The sequence below is a fragment of the Ambystoma mexicanum genome, chromosome 11 (assembly GCF_040938575.1).
Source record: "Ambystoma mexicanum isolate Mex_15411 chromosome 11, UKY_AmexF1_1, whole genome shotgun sequence".
NCBI classification, from domain to species: Eukaryota; Metazoa; Chordata; class Amphibia; order Caudata; family Ambystomatidae; genus Ambystoma; species Ambystoma mexicanum.
Genome location: NC_090934.1, coordinates 247,589,911 through 247,605,983, shown reverse-complemented (window position 1 = coordinate 247,605,983; position 16,073 = coordinate 247,589,911). Strand labels below are relative to the sequence as shown.

At 47.7% G+C, this 16,073-nt stretch overlaps 1 protein-coding gene across 2 annotated transcripts in view; it reads left to right on the top strand.

Annotated features, from left to right (window-relative positions):
• The window catches only part of ASAP3 (ArfGAP with SH3 domain, ankyrin repeat and PH domain 3), a 519,538-nt gene that overhangs the window by 196,032 nt on the left and 307,433 nt on the right, over positions 1 to 16,073 (top strand). Inside the window, exon 3 of one of the 2 annotated variants that reach the window (XM_069622958.1) lies at positions 4,108 to 4,253. In XM_069622958.1, coding sequence (XP_069479059.1) covers positions 4,108 to 4,253 — 146 coding nt within the window. Of the gene's footprint in view, positions 1 to 4,107; positions 4,254 to 4,877; positions 4,932 to 16,073 lie in introns of those variants that run through there. The other variant, XM_069622959.1, reaches the window with a different exon arrangement.

The window sequence follows — 16,073 nt, the reverse complement described above, 5'->3', positions numbered from 1 at the left end:
CCATGGGATCGAAAGCACAAGTGCAAGTCAATTCCTAAAGACCCGTAACCGAATCTTGAATTCTTTCATGCGAGGTTTGCAACCTCACAACAAGTTGTTGTTCTAAAACCATGTTTACTCTCCTCTCAAACCTCTTATACTCTGGAGTGTGCTTCCAAGTAAACCTCAGCCATTGCAGTGCCCTCTGGATTAGTTGCAGGCACTCTGAGCATGAACCTCTGCCATGCAGTACCTAGGGGAGTGCTTTTTAGATTTGACGAGAGAGAGAGAGGGAAATGGGGCTCTAACCTGAGAATATCTGGTTGGCATAGCAACCAGCAATGGCATGGAATGAAATGGCCAACTCGATAAAAAATCTATTTTTTTTCCCAAACTCCTCTGCCGTACTACCCAACGAGGAGCTTCCTAACACAATGTACTCCAATCAGCAGCTTTGTAAGATGCAAGTTAGCCAGCCTTTCCGTTTTCCAGCTATTTTGGTCTAGTTGGCATACAATTGGACTTTGTTTGGCTACTTTCGGCAGTGATCTTTTTTTATTTATTTTTTTTAATCCTCCTGAGGTTGCCTACCCAAGTAATGATCAGTGGCTACAGCATGTGTTCGGACATTGTAATCTTTATCCTGCTTAAACATTACCATCCAACCTTGTTTCTACTGCTTTATCATTAAAGCTTTGTCTGTGTGCTCTCCATCGCCGTCCCATGATGGCACAGAGCATATGCTGGAGTTGGCCCTCTGTTTGCTTTCTTTCTGGGAGATAATTGAGTCATCCTGTGTTGGGAATCCAGGGATAGGAAGCAGCATGCTCCCATGGAGGTTCCTTTTCTTGCAGGTCCTGAGAGGAGAGCAGGCACTGTGCCAGAGGGACCCTATAGCACCATTCTCTATACACTAACAGTCTCTCTACTCACGCCCACTCTTTACTCCCACCCACCCTACCTCCATCCTCCAACCCTACCCCCACTTTCCCTATCCCCACCCACCCTGCGGAGACCCATCAACCCCCACTCTCTCTACTCCCACACCACACTGACCCCCATGCTCTCTACTCCTACCCAACCTACCCCCACACTCTCTAACCTGACCCCACCATACCCCTGCTCACTCCACCCACCCTACCCTTGCTCACTACCTCTACCCCCATCCACCCTACCCCTGCACTCTCTACCCCTACCAATCCTCTTTACCATACCCCACTTTCTCCTACCCTGCGCTCCCTACCCCTGCTCTTTCTATGCCCACACACCCCAACCCCACTCTCTCTACCCTCACCCACCCTACACTCTCTTTATTTCTTACCCTATCTCTACCCCTGCACTCCCACCCTACCCCTGCTCTCTCTACCGTCACCCAACCTACCTTGCTCTCTAGCCTCACCCACCCTAACTCCACTCTCTCTACACCCACCCTTCCCCGGCTCACTCTAGCCACCCACCCTACCCTATACGCCCTCCCTACCTGCACTGTCTACCACCTACCCACCCACCCACCTTACCCCGGCTCGCTCTTCCCCCAACCACCCACCCTAGCCTTGCCCACTCTACCCCACCCATCCTACCCTTACACTCTCTGCTCACATATAAACCCACCCCACCTCCTCTCTATCCTCACCCTCTCTCTACCACCATCCACCTGCCCTACTTCTCTCTATATCCCCACACACCCTACTCCCCTCTATATCCCCACACACCCTACTCCCCTCTTCGTATGACCACCCATCCTACCCCTCTTTCTCTACTCATGCCTACCCCTACTCTCTTTACCCCCACCATGCACCATCCCCCCTCTCTCCGGCTCCACCCTCCCTATACTCTTTATTCCTGCACCCATTTTACTCCAATCTACCCCCTATATTCCTCCACCCACATTACCCCATCTCCCTATCCCCCCTAATCCTACCTTTCACACTCTCTCTTTATTTCTTACCCTCTCACTCTGGCCCATTCTTGCTCCTATTTCCTCTTCATCCTCAATGGCACCCTCTAGCAATGACTTCATCCCTTGCTCTGTTCCACCATTCATTCTGCACCTCGCATCCTCCTTTGAAACTTTGCACTCTCCTTCTTGCACCCAGGTGCCTATAAATGCAACATGCAAAGAACATCAGTAAATACCAAAACTGTTGGCATTGCCAATGCTTGTTTTATGTAGGAGGGGAGTTACTTTGCAGAGGTTACAGACCACAGGGCTCACGGCACCTGGCGACTGAACAAGAGGTGGAGTTGGCGAAAATCTGTGCATGGCGAACAACGTGCCATTGTAGAGTAAGGAGCAGAGCATATATATTCTGGAACCTCAAGTGCCTCAGACACATTTGGTGTGGTTGCAAGTGTCATGTACAGGCAGGAGCTTTCCCCATCCTCACTGCCACTATAGTGTCCTCCTCGCTCAGACAATAAGAGGACAGAATAACCTCTGCGTTGGGTCGAGGGACTCCAGCCAAAGTAGGACACCCCCTAATGCAACAAACTAATGCCTCTATTCAACCTTTCAAAATATATTGCATGCAGGATGGACTGGGAACCAAAAGAGGTCCTTGAAATAATTTTCAAAGAGGCCCCATATTACTCATTTTTAGCAAGCCCAACCCTTTTCCTATTAGAACATTTGGGAATAAAATGGGTTACCACACAAAAGAGGCCCCGGGTGCAGAGGCTTACCAGGATATCTCCAGAGTTGCCTATAGGCCAGTGCACACCTGCCTGTGAGTGTCGCACACATGAGGAAACGGGACTGCAAAGTAAAATGCCAGTACGGAAGAGGGTGTGAGTATAAGTATTGCAGCAGAGCCTGTGCGTGATGTTGCCTTCACGCTCACCGGCTGTGTGCCTTGTCGTGCACTTAATGCTGTGTGTTGGGAAGGCTCTGCCTGTTGGAGTTGAGCGGGGACGACAAAGGCAGGGGCAGTGCCTCCCTGGGAGTAAAGGATATTACACGCCATCATCAGAATCAAGGCCAATGTATCATTTCCTGCAGCCGACATTACATTATGACGCCACCATGCAGAGAAAATCCATGTTCCACTCAGTTATGTTCCCTAAAAATGAAAGGCTCCATCACTTAAAAAAGGAGTACACATAGCCGCCGTGAACACACGAGTCCCGTCGCCTTGACCATTGGTCCGTCACAGTTCCTAGAAGGATGGACACGATCAGAAGCAGAATACCCCCCACTCATGCCCCCCCCCATCCCTGCCCCCAGCGATCTCATTAGGATCCAGTGCCAGAATCCTTATAGTTCTGTGACAGATGATTCCGTTGGTACTAGTATTGTGTGGCTATGCTCCAAGATGCTCATTTGGACCTCGGTAACGTTTTGAACGTAGGAGATTGAAGCTGCATCCTGTCATGGTGCCTGGGAGCTCCCGCTTCAGTGTGTAGAGAACAGCAGGTCTTTGAAATGCCTTATGGCGGGGATAGTAAGAGTGGTGCTCAGATAAACAGAGACACGCTTGGGCACTCTCCTACATGACCCTCTTGAATAAACCCATAAATAGATAGCCCAAAGGCTCACCTGGTGCAGAACCGTGGCTCTAAAAGTTCCTTTTGCCCAACAGCAGTGTTCAGACAGACTCACAGAAGCATAGGTGCGATTGGCTGAGGGCCAGGATTCCCGTTAAGTATTCCCCGACAGCTAGACCGTCTGGCAAAGCACACAGTCCTTACTTTATTTCAGGCAAGCCCTGGAAGTGAGCTGTCACCAGCTGGCCCAGATTTGGAAGCATCAAAGCAGCCTCTGCTAAAGTTGAAGGTCTTTGTAGGTTTTAGCGTGCTGGCATACATAACATGGAGGCGAGGACTCGCATAACCCTCTTCTATCACACTGCAACACTCTTAAGATCACTAGTTATGATACAAATTCAAGCTCTGTCTGGACTACGTGACTCACGTGACCCATCACGTGTGCACAAGCTCCATTCAAACTGTACCTCCCCTCAGCCTTGGTGGGAAGACTATGAAGGAATTTCCTAAGTATTATGAGCTGTCTAAATTGATGGGGCAAGGACAGGTTGGTAGCTAGGTGATGACGCCCTTTGTGATGCACACCTATGTCATGAATGAACTCTCTCTGCACTCTTCAGCGCTCTCATCTGCTTGCCTCCACAGCACACGTTGAGAATGAGGAGCAGTTTGTGGAAGCACTGGAGAACCTCGGAAATAACCACGCAACGCAGAACCACCACGAGCTGTCCACAGGCTTCCTCAATCTGGCTGTCTTCACCCGGGAGGTGACTGCACTCTTCAAGAACCTGGTAAGGAGCATCAACCCAACTACTGAGAAAATCTCTAGAGTAAAGAGCATCCAATGCGGGGGGGTTTGTGTGGCTGGTGCTCTGTGCCAGGGATTATTGTAAGGCATTTTGACCTAGGCTAATGACCAACCAATGGTTGGGTGTTGGGAGACTCCACTTCTCGTGTGTGCTGACACTTAAAGTTTGTCTACCTCTGCAGACACCCGCCCTCGGATAACTATCCTCCGAACATACACTTTTATTTTTACCAGCCAAGGATTGATATCCTGGAACACTTGGGCACCTAATGTAAAATTACTTTTGGCCTAGTGAACCCTGGCACCTTAGAGCACAGACCCATGGATAACCAGGCCTAATCTGCCTGAGGGAAACTGGAAAATGTTTAGGGAGACTTCAAACCCAACGGTTTCAGGGGAGTCCATTCTAAGGTAGAATCCCAGGATCTGGTGTGCTTGCCCTGCTTTGTTTTGATAAACCCTCATCTATGGGACCAGAGGGTACACCATGTGTAGGGTGGACACAGTACAGAGGTTCAAGCAGACGCTGGCCCAGACAGACCTATAGAGACACAGAGGTGAACAGGGGGAGTGGACCATGTTTATGGATAAACACAGAAAGATTGGAAGGCCAGACGGAGAGATGCGAGGACCTCGAGAAGGACAGGACCAGATGCAGAAGGTGATCTGTTTTAATTACTTGACAATTGAAAAGTATTGATTAAATAACAACAACTTAAAATGTTTCCTGTTGCTGAAAAATCGGACAAAGCCAGGCTGATTCCCCCCCCCCCCAAACCCCCACCAAGAGGTCTAATGTTACACATTTGGTAACAATAACGGTCGGATTTTATGTTGTTCTCAAATAGTGACTAAAGAAGCCGTGGCATTTGTGCCTGATACAGGAAGTCACTTAAGACATGTATTTGAGTAGTACCATTTTGCAGGTTTCATGATAACTAACAGTGTCACCTGAAAAGTATCTGAGGCTTTACCTACATGGACTTTCCCCTCTAATTGCCCCATCCTGCCAAGTATACAGCTCTAGTAACTCGGGGAGGTGAGTAGTGGGTGGGGAGGGGTAGTTCGGCAGTGTACGAGTGTGCACTGCTCAATACCCAATCTGCAGTGAAATGAACACCCAGGTTACAGGACCTCCTTATGCAACATGGGCCCGATATATTCCAGGGTTAAGAAACCTGGTGAACTCCCACTTCAAACTCTACACGATGCTTTTCTATTCCGACATTGCTATAGTATCTTAAATCTAAGTAGGGTTATGGTAGGGTGACCAGACGTCCCGGTTTTGCCGGGACTGCCCGGGTATTGCGCCCTGATCCCGGGGTCCTCAGACTTTAAGTTTAAAAACTGCATCTCGGGATTTGGGGATCGGGTGGATAACATCCTGGGTTTTGGCCCGATGTCATGATTTTTCCATTGGTTTGGCCAAAAAACGGATGGTATCCACCCAATCCCCAAATCCCAGACGGGTTTTTAAAACTTAATAGTCTCGGGAACCCGGGCGCTCTCCTCACTCATTCAACATGACACGGGACAGGCCACCCACTTAGAAGTAGGACTATTTTCACAGCTCAAGCTGTAGTCCTACTTCTATGTCAGTGGCCTGTCCATTTTAAATGATTATGGGAATACAAGGCCGCCCCAGCTATGGACACCATTTTCATGATCCTGGAGCAGCTTCAGTGCTATAATGGAGGCTGTGTCTGTTGAATTCAATCTCTCTCCCCAACACCCCAATCTACCTCAACTGCCGCAGACCCCCAGTGCAGACATCTCTTCCTATCAAGTCTTTTACTAACACTGTTGTCCCTCTTGTAATGTGCATCCTTTCCACACTGTACTGGAGTATTTCAATCCGTCAGTCCATTTCCCCCCTCTGACCTTTTAACGTCTGACCTGAAATCTACCCTCTACTCTAGCGTTTAGTTGGGGCACTACAGATGTCTCACAAATCGAAGGCCACACTCTGAAGGTTGTACGTGAATCATAACCACTGGCATTGCTCTAGGCAACATTACATACCATGCATTTGCGTGAGGCCAGAGATTGCTTTACAACTGGATGATCTGATTCCCTTCTGCAATGGGTAGACAGTTTAAAAAATGGCATAGAGGATTCCTCAAAACAATGCAATGATAGTGGTTAAGATGAACTCAAAGCCGGGCACCAGTCGCTTTTGTAGCACAAGCCGGCATCCATTGCTCTGTACTTTGCTTACTCCCCTGAATTTCATATATGAACCCTTGTTTTCACCTGATCTCAAAATGTTAACCCACAGAATAGAAAATTCCAATAAAATGTGTAAGGTACCTCCGTTAGTTGATGCATCTGCTGCAGAGATCTGTGTTAACGCTGTATTGTAAGTCACAATTTTGTATCCGGGATGTGACAGCATATCATGTATCCGCCTTCTGGAGGCTGATAACATGAGTAGCATTGAGTTGGCTCACAGCCTCCCTTCCTATCCCAGTTTACCCCATTCCCCAGCAGGCAAAAGTGGGATCAGCAGGGGGCTCCAACATATCTTGGATCATGGGAAAGAGGGGGGGGAGGTTAAAGCAATGTGTATGTTAGGGAGAATTATCATTTTAATGCTTCATCCCCTCTTGTAGTGAGACTCCCAGCACTTTTTGCTGGACGTCTGGACCTTTTCTTTCATCCTGAATGAGTGGAGCCTTTTTCCACTCATTCATTCTTATGGGCTCTGTCTTTTGAAACTCTTTCCTTTGTATTTTAGTCCTATGGAGTCTACCTCCCCCATATCTCTTTTAAGGCATATGTATTTTTACAATGGCAAATCACAGCTCCTTATGGACAGTGTTGCTGGGGACCCTTAGTGCCCTCCTTTGAGATTCTTTTCTATATCCTAGAGTAACTACAGTTCTTAAGGATACTTGGGATCTCACCAAAAACATTACAGTCTGAGAGATTGGCACACACCACCTTATGTATAAGGCCAAAGGGATACTTAGTATCCCCCTTCTCTCTGCGCCTGTGACTTTTATGTCACATAGACCATCTCCTAGTTATGGCTGGTAGCAATAGACGCGTTTTACCAACTATTGTGCACATTTTCTACCACAGGCAATGACCATAGCTACGGTTATGCACACTAGGGTCACCCAAGTATTAACTTGTTGGCGCCTTTCTTTTTTTGCCATTACTAGTGTGTTTGTTCTTTGTCAGCCCTTTCCTCTACTGTCCTGGGTGGGGGAGGCCTGAGTATGTGTTTTGCCTTTGGGATGAACCGTAGGGTGTCCCTGCCTAGGCTCCAGTTTGTCTGGGCAGGCAGGAAGTGGGGGAGGAGTTTTCACTCCCCTGCCCTTTGCCTGAGTGCCTGAATAGGACTAGGTCCGACTGGGGGTGTGGCTGTCCTGATTGGACAGCCACCCGCCCCTTTCTGAAAATTGCTGAGCGAGATTGTAAGCAGTGCATGCCTGAACTGTATAAAAGGTCAGGCTCCTAAGGTGAAAGTCTAGTCGTCCACTGGAAACTGAACTAACCAAAGACGACGACATCTGCATACCCTTTGCAACACTGTGAAGCAACCACTACTGTCCTGACCCTGTTTTCTGTGTGACGGAGGACTTCTTTCCTTTGACTGGTGGAAACAATCAGTCCCAAGAGCCATAATGATGGTTTTCCCCCCTCCCTTATCAAGGGTAAGATTTGTGCTTTGGAGGGGAGTTGGTTCCTGGTCACCTGAAGTGAAAACATTGTGCTGCTACAGCTACCAGAATCCTTTGAGACTTTAATGGAAACTAACAAGCAACACTTGAAAAAGGAAAACAGCCTTCCTGATGACTGTTTGAGACAAGAAAACGTTTGGAGGAGAAGACAAACTGAGTTGCAGGTAAACATGACTGGGAACCAGAGTGCGTGCCTCATCCTCTTTTTTTTTTTATTTTCTACAAAGTGTCACTAAAGTCCTGGGTTTCAGAGGCAGCAGCACCGGGGTCACCATGCCTTACCAAGGAGAGCCATAATGATGGTTTCCCCCCCACCCCCTATCAAGGGTAAGATTTGTGCTTTGGAGGGGAGTTGGTTCCTGGTCACCTGAAGTGAAATAATTGTGCTACTACAGCTACCAGAATCCTTTGAGACTTTAACGGAAACCAACAAGCAACACCTGAAAAGGAAAACAGCCTCCCTGATGATTTTTTGAGACAAGAAAACGTTTGGAGGAGAAGACAAAATGAGTTGCAGGTTAACATGACTGGAAACCAGAGTGCGCGCCTCATCCTCCTTTTTTTTCTGCAAACTTTGATTTGAGCCTTCTCCTGAGGCCCTGTGAGTTTCCAGAGCTGCGAAACCCCAATACCGGAAGACCTGCTGCCCATTCCAAGTGCATCGTCGTGGAAGGGGCGAACTTGTCCAAGTCTTTGTTAAGCCTGAAAGTACACTGAGATTTGATCCAACCCGCCCAGACCTCCTCAGCAGAGGGTGGGGCCCTGTGAAGCGAAGAAGATTGACCTGGCAAATCGTGCCCTTAGTTGGGCTGCAGAAAAGGTGCCAAAACTGCAAAGTGACCAGAGAAGTTGCTGAAAGCCGTGCCAGAGGTCCTTCCTCAAGACTGCTACTGAGAGATCCCATCCATTGTCCTGCCTTTCGTCATCAGGTCAAGGAATCCGGTGGTTGGGGCCAGCGTCGCCACATCAAAAAGAATCCAGCTACAATCTTTTCTTCTAACCCTAAGGTACTGTGGGGGAAAAAGGTATTGCTTACCTTGATCTGTGAAGTCGCTCCAGAGAATTGGAGTGCACATAGAGGCATCCAGGTCAACCCAATCTTACCTCTGATTTAGCGAATCCTTTAACAGCATCTCCAACATTGATTGTGTCCTCTTGCATCTTAAAGACTAGAGACTGTAAAGTATCCACAGGAACTTTCGTATTCTGCTGCTTGTCATTGTAAGACTTTAAGCCCTCTCCAAACTGCATTTAGCTAGGGTTGTGTTGTGGACCTTAAAAGACTTGCTGTGCAAAGGCAAAGAAACTGCCTCTAAAACCTTAAGAACTGCTAGTGTTGTACTATCCAACAATTCTCCTCCCCAAAAGCCACTATTTTATACGTGTATGCAGAGTAAATGTCTTTACCGTATTTCTGCTAAGATTTGCGAGTGCGCGTTATTATCGATAATACAGTGGAACTGTCATTACTGTCAAAAACTGTAACAAATGTAACCGCAAGCAACGACAAACTTTGCAGTGGCCTTTGAAAAGTATTCTAAAGTATTACTATGATTTTTGGTTTATTGTGCTAAATATTTTAAAGTGATTCTGGTCTAAATATAATAAATATACATTTTAATATACATTTATGTGTAAGTTTTTCTTTGATGTGCTTTAATAATTGAGTTCAGTGTACTTACCTACAGCTCACATCTTCCTCTTATGATAAGTGGGACTGCACTGCCACTCTACCAAGGTTCCAGCAGTAGTACAGACTGATTGTAAGAGTTAGGGATCTACAAACCACTGGCATATCTTACTAAAGTCTTATCTCGAAGTGGGACCTTAGGAAAACTCCCCTAACAGTGTGGAAGGTACAACGCCCCAGGATTAGGCAATTAGCCCCAAGGTATAAAACGAATTTCTTCTCCTCTGCCACACCATTCAAAACCTGTGTAGCAGATGGGAGGCCACCTGGCCATTGCCCCTAGGCTGATTGGGTGTGATGGAATTAAAACAGACTGGTGGATTTCATGCGCAATCAAGGACCAGGGAAGCCTCCTTGCTTGCTAAACATTGTAGTTATTTATATATTTATTCATAAGAAGGGTAGCATGGTTCGCAAGTGATGGCAGCATGAGCAATGATCAAGCTAAGGGGCAATTCATCATGTAATGTGCATTACATAAAGGAAACATATGGCTGCACTGCTGCTGTGATTGGGGCAGTGTTAACGTTTTATAATGTAACATACATGGAGGAAGCACCATAGTATATTAAACAAAGTATGATTGAGTCTTTTATTTGTTGTCACACTTAACAGAACCACTTGCGGGTGATTCCAATTTTGGAAGCCAAAGTAAGCTAGATCCATTCAGAAGAGTGATTTTCCAGGATCACATAGATAAGTGAAACAGGGAATCCTAGGTGAGAGCCCAGATTTTCTGGGGCCAGATTATCTAACATTTGCAGTAGTGCAACAACTTGAGCAAATGCTTAGATAATATAAAATGGGCCAAAATGATTTGTCACAGTCCGTATGGTTAAAAAGAGTTAGTACTTTTGTAAACATTAATCACATATTTTGTGTACTTTGTTCACTGATTAACATATGTTAAGACATGTGTTTACTGCATTTATTTTCATGTTTCAAACCAAACATAGTAAATAAACAGCTCGGATTTAATGTTTTCTTTAGTGAAAACATTTTTAGACAATAAGGATTGGGGCTAAACCGGTTTGCTCCATTCCAAATTATCCATGCAGCAAAATTGGCGATTTAATTTGCTCTATTCGTTTTTTTGCAAAACATGGCAAGGGTTTGATAATTTGGCCCCTGGTTGGACTTTACACATTTTAATGCTTTACACTGCACAATGCCCTGTTGCATCTTTAGTTTTCCTGTGTAAGGATGGATGTTGGGCAAGCTCTGGCTTTCAGCTCACATCTTGATGCATTCTTGTGCAATGTCTGTTGTTATTCCACCTTTGTAAAACAAAAGACTACACGTACCAGAATGCCATTTGATGGGGCCCTAAAAGCCAAGAGTAGCACAGCAGCAATACATCCTATTGATAGGGATGATGTGAATAGAAGTTGCATTCTCACAAAAAACGAAACATACAGTAAATGACACCGTGTTGTGGCTTTCGAGTTTAGAAAATATATATTTTTTTGTAACTTGGTCTATTTCTTTAGAGAAGTTGGAATTTTATGTATTTGTGTCCCGCACATACCAGACTCAGTGACCAAATAATCGTCACTGTTGTCTTGTCATTTCACCATAGGATTTCTAACATAAGATCTCTTAATCCCTAAAATGATCAACACAGGGCAGAGAGTTGTGTCTGCCAAATATGGGTCACTTGTAAACAAAAGTTACATTTCAATCTCTGACAAGTTTGCTCTCTTGTGAATGTCTAAATGTTGCAGTGAATTAGTCCTGCCTGTTTCTGTGACATCCTTTGAAGCAGCAGTCTTTGCAAAGTGGTCCTGGCTATAACCCTAGAGTTCCCATTGACAAAAAAAACAACTTCAAGCAAGAACCACCATAAGTGTTGTGGCCGGGTGTGGGCCTCAATAAGGACACCGAGACATGATACGTCTGTACTCCTCTTTATTCTTACATCGAATCCCTTCCTTCCCTCTCCCGCCTCCCCTCCTCCCGCCCCTCCCCCTCCCATTTCTGCTTTTGCTTTCTCTTAAAGGGCGCGGTGCCCTTTTCCCTTTTACAACAACTCCCCTTACTTATCAAGTAAGTTCACGGTCTACATTTCTTCGATGAGACGGGTGGGTCTTCTCGCGATTCTGTAGGGCCGTCCGGCCTGGCCACTTCTTTCGTCGTCCTGATCTGTTGACGTGGAACCCTCCGTTTGACCCTCAGGCTCGTCCTCTTCTAGGGACGTGTCCTCGGCCGGGTCTTCTTGGAACATTCTGGGAAAGAAAGACGCGTTCCTTGGTATCTCACCTTGATCCCCTATTGCGGTGATCATGGGCCCTCTTACTTTGCTCACTATCATCGGCTCGGGCCTGTGTGTCGAGTCGGTCTTTCTGCGTTGGGCCTGTCGGACTAGCACTGTCTCTCCGACAGGAATTAGCGGTTCTCTAGCTCTCCGTTTCCTGTCGGCCCATTCTTTGGCCTTTTGTCTTTTCTCTGCTTCCTGTTGTCTTATTTCGTCATCTTCCACGGGTGTGTAGTCTTCCAGTTGGGGAAGACGGGATCGTGGCTTATACTTGATCATGAGCTCTGCCAGGGTTCAGCATGTCGCCTCATGTGGGGTGTATCGATAGCTTTGTAGCATCTGTGAGATGGCTTGTGGCATTGAGGCCTGGTCCGTTGCTGCTTTCTGGCGTGTGCGCTTGTGGTTCGCCATGAAGCATTCCACCATTCCGTTGCCTTGTGGCCAGAGTGGAGTAATTCTTTGGTGGTGGAACCTCAGGTGTGGCGCAAATTTCTTGAATTCCTGGCCCTGGAACAGGGATCCATTGTCGGTTTTTACCGTGTTCGGAATGCCCCATTCACTGAATAGTTCGTCTACTGTGGCTACTATGTGATGGAAGGCTGTGGACCGCACATGTTTCACTAGTGGGAATCGGGAGTATTCATCAATCGCCACCAGGAGGTGGCCTCCTTCTTCCAATGGGCCGTAGAAGTCAAGTGCTACACATTGCCATGGTCCCTCTGGGAGGGGAACTATTTGCAGTGGGCATGTGGTGGGCTGGCTGCGTTTATTTGACATGGGTTGCAATGTCTAAATATGTTCTCTACAATGGTATCCATGTGGGGGAACCACACCTGGTTTCGTAGTATCTTTTTCGTGTTGGCCACGCCTCGATGGCCTTCGTGTGCGATCATGACAAGGGGCTTTCTTAGGCTCTTGGGGGCCACAAGGAGATGCTCTCTGAGTAATGTGCCTTGGCTCGTTGTGGCTAGTTTGTTGTGTATTTTCTCCATTCTCGCTAGGTCTCTTCTGTCTACTTCCCATCCTCCCTCTCCCCCAGCTCAAAGTGTTTGTTGGCTGCCTGTCGTCACTTGTTCATGTTTGTGAGGTGGACAGCTGCCCTGATGGTGGGGTCTGCTCTGCTTTTTTCCGCAAACAGTTGTGCCGTGATTGCTGGGGGAAGGGCGTTCAGTGACAGGTACGCAACTTATTCTTCTGCTTCACCTTGCATTGTGGTGTCGGATGCTCCGTCTGGGTGTCGTGACAAGTAGTCGGCGGGGTTGGCGTCACCCCCAGGTTTATGAAGGATGGAGTAGTCATATTCCTGGAGGCTAATACCCCATCACTCGATGTGGGGCGGCATCTTAATTTTGGGGTTACCAAAAAGAGCTAGCAGGGCCTGGTGGTCTGTGATTAGTGTGAAGGTTCGTCAAATGATGAAGTGGTGAAACTTTTCGCACGCCCAAACGGCGGCCAGGCTCTCACGCTCCGCCTGCGAGTAGGCTTGCTCGGTGGTGTTTAATGCGCGGCTGGCATACCCTATTATGTGGGTTGCAGTGTCTTGTTGTGGGTTGGTTTGGGCCAGTATCGCTCCTAGCCCTACCAGACTGGTGTCCACAGTGATTTCAGTGTTCCATTGTGGGTTAAAGTATGCCAATTGTCAGTTGTTTGCCAGTTCTCGATTGATTGAGGAGAACGCTTGTTGGTACTGGTCTGTCCATGTAAAGGATTGATCCTTCTTCAATAGTTGTTATAGTGGGCATGTGAGTGTAGCGTATTGAGGGAGGTATTGGGTGCAGTACCCTGCCATGCCCAGAAATGAGCAAAGTTCAGACACATCTTTCGGGCTCGAAAAGTTTACGATGGCACTGATTTTGTCTGGATCGGCTTTGATGCCTTGGTCCGAGAAGATGTGGCCAAAGAAACATAGGGTGTGGGTATTGACCTCGCATTTCTGGCCATTGAGCGTGAGGCCAGCATCTTGGAGGATGCAACAGACTTGGAGTAGAGCCTCGTCGTGTTGGTCTTGAGTGACTCCGAAGATGAGGATGTCATCGCTGTAATTGAATGCGTTGGTGACTGGGCTGATTAATCTGCGGATTGTTTCCTGAAAGATCTCGGCGGCGGATGAAATGCCGAAGTTCAGCCGTTTGTAGCAGATCAGGCCCTTGTGGGTAGTGAAGGGTGTGATGGGTCTTGCTTCGGGATCGATGACTAGCTGGTGGTATCCTTGGTTTAGGTCTAACTTTGAGAATTTGGTGGCTTGGTTAACTCTTACCAGCATGTCTTCTATGTTCGATCCTGGGTGTCTTTCTCATTGTATGGCTGTGTTGGGGATCCTCATGTCAACTCGGAGGCGTCCGTCCGCTTTGGGGACAACTACTAGTGGGGACACCCATGGTGTGGGTCCTGTTGCTCCTTCTATGATGTCGTTCTTTAGTAGCGTCTGCAGTTCGTGGGTAACTTTAGCTTGTAAGTGAAACCCTATCCTTCTGGGGTGTTGTGGCACGGGTCGTACCGACAGGTCTGTAAAGACTGGTAGGGGGTGTCTGTACTTCCGCTCTCTATATGGTAGAGGAGAGGAACAGAGGACCCCAGCCAAGATTCTCTATTATTGGTAACGTAGTCGAGCAATCAAGGCCTAGCTTCTCAGGAGGTGATGCAGGCTGGTTCTTAAGTACAGTGTAGTCCCCGAACCCCCACAAAGGAATGTCCACACACTGTATTACTGAAAACACAGTCTTTATATAATTAATATTCAAAGGTATGTACACAATCACAATAACGCACTTTGTACTCGGAAGTCAATAATGATAAATATATACAATTCTAAAGTGGTACCACCAATGTTATCAAATCTCATTAAAGTGCATCAACTGTACAGTTAAAATGTCACACAGATCAATAACGAGGAAACCAGCAATAGAGATAGGAAGGAACGCAAGATGGTTGAAACAATAGGCAGAATACTGACCCCTACCAATAAGCACAGTTCTGTGTGGAGATCCCCCCCCACCTGGGCAACCTGTAAAATAAAGATATATAACACAAGCCCAGTCCATGTAATGTTCAATAGTCTTATCTCCTCCTAATAAGGTTTCACCCCCCCAATGTACCTGGTGGAGTAGAGTTCTCCGCAGATGCGGCGACCGATCCTTCTTGAGTGCCTCCCTTTAAAGCAGGAGCCTCGGATCGTCGAGAGGCCTCAGGGGAACTAGGCGTTCGGTGTCGGGGAATCGACGGCCCTTCTTGAGTGCCCTCCCTTTAAGGCAGAAGTCACGGGTCGTCGAACGTCTGATGTTGAACAGGTTGAACTACGGCGGTGAAGTGGCAGCTTCGTTCCTAGCGGTGCTCATCGACGACAGAGCTTTGGCGTCCTGCAAGGAAGAGGCGTGCGGGGCACCTCGGTGACGATAGTTCTGGACCGCAAAGAGATGATGAAGAACTGTGGCACAGCAAGGGCGTCGAGACGTCGGCGTCTCTGTGGTCCTTAGGTGGCGGGAAACCCACCGGCGGATGCTCCTCGGCGCGTCGACGGTCGGGCCTTCTCCAGCGGGATAAAGCGGGCGACGATGCAGACGAGAGCGTCTGATGGTCAAATGAAGTTCTTAGGCAAACGGGAACACGGCAGCTCCGGTCGGCGACGGCGGCGGACAACAGTCCGAGTGCTTCTCTTTGAGATTCCGCGGCAGTCCCCGTCTCGGGTCGGCAGCCTGTCGAAGGTCTGTCTACCTGGGAGCTTTGGCAAAGATCAGCTGTGCACGATGGTCCCTCGTAGCTTGGGAAGAGGGCGCCTTAAAAGGTCTTCTCTGGGTCAGTCCTTGGAGGCACAGCAGCTTTCAGATTGTGAAGGAGAGCAACAGCAATTCTTCTCGTCCAGCAGGGCTTCAAGGTCCAGCTTCAGTTACTCCAGTTACTCGTCGTAGTGGACTTCAGCTTCTGAACACGATTCCTAGCAGTGAGAGGTCCCCAGATATACTGTTGATCTCCCATTCATTCCGCTGGGTCACACTCAAGCATCCAATCACGACTAAACGCATTCATGTAGTCAGGCAGCCAATCAGGCACACAAGGTATTCAGGCCATTCACTTCTCTCCAGACACTCACAACAAGTTATGTGTATTGGGACAAGTACCGAGCCATTCAACACTCCAAACTGCATTCATACCGGTTTCGGGCAGGGCTGTCTC